The 6,011-nt window shown below is 51.0% G+C and overlaps 1 protein-coding gene across 1 annotated transcript in view; it reads left to right on the forward strand.

Moving 5' to 3' along the window:
- The window catches only part of FLI1 (Fli-1 proto-oncogene, ETS transcription factor), a 115,697-nt gene that overhangs the window by 77,071 nt on the left and 32,615 nt on the right, over positions 1–6,011 (forward strand). Inside the window, exon 4 of the mRNA XM_007463631.1 lies at positions 142–345. Within this exon, the coding sequence (XP_007463693.1) occupies positions 142–345 (204 nt within the window). The remainder of the gene's footprint in view (positions 1–141; positions 346–6,011) is intronic.

A 6,011-nucleotide genomic window follows, 5' to 3' on the forward strand; every position in this document is an offset into this window, starting at 1 on the left:
GATTGAGGAGGGGGAAGGGAGGAGAAAGAGTTGGAGATGGGGAGAGAGGGAGAGAGGAAAAGACAGAGGAGAGAGGCAGAGACAGAGAAGGGGTGGAACCCTGCGTCCCGCAGCCTTGCTAACAGCCCATCTCCCCTGCAGACCCCACGCTGTGGACGCAGGAGCACGTGAGGCAGTGGCTGGAGTGGGCGATAAAGGAGTACGGCTTGATGGAGATCGACACATCTTTCTTCCAGAACATGGACGGCAAGGAACTGTGTAAACTGAACAAGGAGGATTTCCTCCGAGCCACCTCCCTCTACAACACGGAAGTGCTATTGTCACACCTCAGCTACCTCAGGGAAAGTAAGTGCCTGGTCCTTTCCCTTTCTGGGTAACAAAACAACCCCAGAGGCTGCAGCCTAAGTCCCCAGGGCTGGGAGAGAATTCTGCCCAGCCACTCAGGATGAAGACTGGTTCCCAACCCAGGGAAAGGAGATAGGGTCCCGGGCTGTCGGTTTATGCTGGGCGGATGCTATAGGAGTAGCCTGTCTGGGTGTCAAGTTGCCAAGATCGCACTGGCTCCCAGAGACCCTGCGAGGGGACTGACCCAGTCCTGCCATGACAAGGGAAGGAAAGCAAGGAATGGAGAAAAAGTAGGGAGCTGCAGCCCCGTGGGGTCTGCCAGAGGCAAGTCACACTGTTCTCATGAGAACCACTTTCCAGAAACTGCTTTGCCCCAAACTATAAATAGATGGACACCCTGGCTGGTATTGTCTTGAGCGATGATTTAAAGTTCCTACAGTAAACTCTAGATTTACGTTTTTGAATATTTACACGTTAAGTTCCTCTTATTCTTGGGGTCACTCTGGCACCCCCTAACCCACCTTTACCCGCTGTTACCTACACACCCTTCCCAACTAAACAGGAAGTGTAGCAGATGCTACAGGTGGGTTAGGATCTGTTGGAAGCTTTCTCCTGGCAGAGTCAGAAGGCAAAGAGCTTTGGAAAGGAAGAGTTTATGAAAGAAAGTGCGCGGTTGTCCAAAGGATTTATCCAATATTAGGCTTCTCTATTGCCAAGCCCCATCAATTTGATATGAATTTCATCTGATATGAAACATACACATCAGAACAGAATTTTGATAAACGTGCTACTAACCTCGGCCTTAAGTCTTCACCAGAAATACAGGTGGCATATCGGTGACCCCAAGTACCGAAGGACTGTTCTGTGGCCAGAAAACATGGTCCTAAGATGGGGAAGTTGAAGCTACAGGAAAACAGTTGTGGATTCATTCTACAAGGGGGCTTTCTAACAGTCAGCCCTGCCCAAAGATCCACTGGCAGCCTCAGGGTGCAGTGTTTGCTGTCCGTGGCTGCTGGGAATCTTGCAGGAGTTCAGCTTCGGAATGAAGGAGGTTGATGATTTGAAAGCCCCTTTAAAGCTGAGATCCTTGGACAGTGCCCACGGGCCACTTTCCCGGGTCTCCTGGGCTCTGGGTTAGTTAGTTCTTCATCTATGTTCCGTTGTCCGGTGGGTCTTCAGCTCACCGTTCCTGTAATCTTCTGTCTCCTTCTGCAACAGTGTACTCTGTGGGGTAGGGGCAACACACCCTGGGTGTAAAAATGAAAAAATTTGAAAATGCCTTCGGAAGTTTCCACTGGTGCCTCTGGGCTCCCCAGTCACCCTCCGAGGCGTCTGGTAAGCAGTGGGATTGTGTGGGTGATGCAGTGTATGTTAACACCAGGGGAATGACCTCATGTCTGAGTCCTGCTGCAACATGAGGTCAGCCCAAGAAATGACAATTTCAAAAACGGGGGCAGTTTTCCAACCAGTTTTTCTGAGCTTTGGAGAATGAGCATTTTCTAACAATCTGTATTTCTTTAAGTGTTTATAGAATATCTTTAGAAAGGATCTTTGCACAGAGTCCTGCACTAATGCTAGCTGGGCAGGGCAGGAGGTGCAAGTGGGCACACAGAAGCTGGGCATGAGAAGGAGAAACCAGCAAAGCAAAAACGCCGACCGAGTCTGCCTCTCTGCTCCTCCTGGTGTCATACGGCGGGAGGTCCAGGAATCACTTTGTGGGAGAAGAGATGGACGGCAGTGTGGACAGAGAGCTTGGAGGACTTAAAGGGCCCAGTTATCAGATGCCCTTGTTGAGGGAATGTTCAAGCACGTTCTGACTGATGTGGGGAGAGCCCATTCAGACCGTGTGATCCCAGGCCCTGCTTACTGGCGGGTCCATAAACAGCCGAAGTCCCCGCTGGGACTTCCTCTCACAGAAGAACCCAAGCCACAGACCCTGAAGCAAGACCAACCTATGCTCAGAAAGCCAAGGAATTTCATAAGGTGGTCGTGGGTAACTGTTGAGAGGCTTTCTATCAGAGGAGAACAGATAAGGAACAAGCAGGCTGGGATGAAGTGGACGCCAGAGGGTTGGGTCTGTGGGTATATGTAGCAGGGCATGAAAAAGGGTGGATCTCTTCTCTTCGTTCTTTCTAAGAGTATTTGTAGACATTAAGGGAGATGCCCCCAAAGCAATAATAATGTGAGATTTCCAGAAAGGAGCTCATTAGCGGAGCAAATCTCCAGAGTTGAGTGGAGATGAACAAAGCACATATATGATACAATGTTGAGTGCAACAGAAAAATACAAAGGGGTCTGAGCAACGATGCAAAACTATGTCTGCCTGCAAAAGCAAAAATTAAAATACTTGTATTAAGGTTCAAAAAAACTTGCCCAGCATAGTGTTGTACTACTCTAGAGGCCTTTTGAGGAACCTAGACTTAAAATGACCTGCCATCATGGAAACAATTTTTGATTCATGCCTCTTGTTAATTGGGGTCCACTTTCAGCTGCAGCCTCTGGGACCCCTGGTTGTGGGCGGGGGGGATCCACTGAGACGCCTGCAGGAGGTCATGTGCGTGGTGGCTGTCTGCTCTCAGGACTGCTGGGAACCCCGCAAGGCCCACCGACTTGCCTTCAAACACTGTATTGTTTTTCCAGACTTACTTCCAGCGGATGTTTTGTGTGGAGGCAGGGAGGCCAGGGCTCTGGGGAGAGGTTGGGGCAGCTGAGTCGAGGCCGGGAGAAGGGTGCTAATGCCTCGTGCACTGTCATCTGTCCTTTCGTGGAGGAGGGGGTGGCGTTCAAACAGTTCCATTTTGGCAAGAGGTGGAAGGAAGAGAGCTGAGCTCCTCAGCACAGAGGGAGGAAGTGCAGTGGGGCTAAAGAGAGTGGATAGAAGAGAACTGGAGCCCTTCTAACTTAGCCCCGGGTCAGAAGACTGCAAGGCAGCTGCGCCTCCCCAGAGGCGTCCAAGCTTTCTGGACTTTAGTAGAACAAAGGACATGGTAGGATTAAGAAGCTCTGACACCAAATTTACACTTTCACCAAAGGTGCTCGAGTATTTATTCGGGTTGTCAGAACAGGAGCTATACTTTCAAATTTTAAAAACCAAACTTCAAATTAAAAATGTATTTTCCGGGGTGGAGAAGCAATAACAGTGTCCTGAGCCCCGCTGTCTGGCGTGCTAGGATTTACCTGGCCTGCCTGGAGGCTCCTGTTCTCCGTACCCTGGCTTTCCGGCTGGCCCAGATGGAGTGACTGTACCCTATACCATCCCTCTGTAATGTCACCCGCACTTGAAATGGGAGGAGGACAGTGGGGGCTGGGTCTGGGGAGATGCCCACAGTTCTTGGGATCATTCTGGAGTCTCCTGGGGACACCCGGGCTCAGGCTGCATCTGCCCAGGTGTCATTCACTTTACGGGGCAGACAGGGTGCCCCCTTGTGGACACCATGGACAACTAATTATAAATCCCCATTTTAAAGCCAAAGCAAATGAGGCCTGGAGTGCTTCGGAAATTGGTTCAGACGTGCCCAGCCCCTGGAGAGCAGCCTGAGACCCAGGCCTCCTAAGGCCCGTGGTGCAGCTATGCCCACAGCCTCACGCTCTGAGGGCAGAGGCCAGGCTGCACAGACAGCGCCCGCTCACCTGGGCCACCGGGTCTTTCCCTCCCCTGCTGTGAAATTAGCCTCACGCCCCTGGGGCTCCCATGTGGAGGGCCAGGCCGCTTTCCCCACAGCATTTCTGTTTTCATTTGTACCCAGAGATAAATGCTTTCCAAAAACTTCCCTGTGGCCTCCTGGAATGAGGCCGATTAAGCCAAACCTATCTGCACGCCAACTCTGCCCTTCTCTTCCGCGCGGCACCCCATACTCTGGACCTGACGGGCGGCCGCATCAGTATCTCATGCAGGCAGAGGCCGTATTTACAGTCTCGGGCTGCGGGAAATGAGATTGGGTGTCACAAGGCAAGATTGGGACGGACCTCAAAGGAAGTGGGAGCTGTCCCCAAACGGCAGTTCAGACCCAGGGCCGCTGGGGGGAGTTTGGGGTTTCTGGGAGCCCAAAAGGTCCTGGGTGGGGCGGCCAGAGACAGAAGGAAAGAGCAGTTGTTCATTTTACAGAAAGTTGTGTTCCGTCTGTCTGTCTGCGTCTGACCCATGAAAAATGCTAAGAAAATGCGTTTGGAAATAGTGGCAGCGCTAGAGAAATGAAATATATGGGGTGACAGGGAGACCACTGCAAAGGTATCTATCTTGATTCCCATTTTTAATTTAAACATAATGGAAAACACATTTTGCGTTCTGTGGTGTCCCCACCGGCCGCCTCAGATGTTCCGGCAAAGGTGATGGCTCTGGGCAATTAAGCCAGTGAAGCATTATCCCTCCCAGGCCGGGTCTGACCGGTGAAGGAGAACAAAAGGCCAGATTTCCCGGGACTCAGTCGTCAGCCAGGCCTGTTGTTCGGAACACAGAGCCTCAAGAGGGAAGAGATATGGGAACATATGTATATGTATAACTGATTCACTTTGTTTTAAAGCAAAAACTAACACAGCCATTGTAAAGCAATTATACTCCAATAAAGATGTTTAAAAATTGTTTTGAAAAAGAACACAGAGCCTCCTTCCTCCTACCTGCCCACCTGCACCCTCCGGCCAGAGCCATTGATGGCAGTGCAGAGAAAAGGAAGCCCGGCTTCAAGAGGCTGGCAGTGGGGCTGGCAAGGTGTCTGCAAGGCGGGAGACAAAGGCTTTGGCGCTCAGACGGCCATTGTCTCGTCTGCAGGTGCCCCAGAGGAAGGCTAGGTCCGCTCGTGGGAATGTGGAGCTGGAGAAAGCCCGATTGCTGGGCTCCACCCACACCTGCAAGCTTCGCTCTGTTCATTTCCATCCTCTCTCAGATCCCAAGTACTGTACCAGTGACGGATGGACGAGACAATGGGAAATTATTTTGTCCTTGTGCTTTCACACTGGGGAGCCTATTCTGTTCTCAGCAGCAGCTGCTCCGTGCTTTTCAGGGCCCCAAATACATAGACACACATAGAAGCCCTCGTGCGTATGTAAATACATAAACAGATAAGGCAACAAACGTTTTAATTAAAGTATCACATAGAGAGAAGTGCAAAAGTCATAAATGCACATGTCAAGGAATTATCACAAAGTGAATCCACTCACTCATATGAGTCCCTCCAGGTCAAGGGGGAGACTAGAAGCCCCCGTGTGCCCTGCTCCATCACCCCCACTTCCTCCCCAAAGGCAGCCACTGTCTTGATTCCAACACCGTAAGTGAGTGTTGTCTGTTTCTTCGATTTAGCCTGAGGCTGCAGGGTCTGCTGGGCTGAGAGCAGATTTTGTAGATAGACCAGAATGGGCATCCCGCCTCCTAGGCTTTCTGGCTACGTGACCCTGGGCAAATTACTTGACTTCTCTGAATGTTGATTTCATCATCTGTGTGAGAATTATGTGAGAGAATAGACAGAAAGCATTCGGCGCACGACGACAAGCATCCCGAGAGTGTTGGCTTCCCTCCTAGCATCACAGCCTGTTTCCTCTGACAAGGTGGTGTTCTCCCCACGCAGAAGGTGACTCAAAGAAGGAGAGAGAGATATCCAAAGCCACAGAGTGAGAGGTCAGGCTCCAGGGAGGACCTTCTTGCATCTGAACAAATTCCTTTAAGGAAAGAGTGT

This window comes from Lipotes vexillifer, unplaced genomic scaffold (genome assembly GCF_000442215.2).
Source record: "Lipotes vexillifer unplaced genomic scaffold, Lipotes_vexillifer_v1.1 scaffold442, whole genome shotgun sequence".
NCBI classification, from domain to species: Eukaryota; Metazoa; Chordata; class Mammalia; order Artiodactyla; family Lipotidae; genus Lipotes; species Lipotes vexillifer.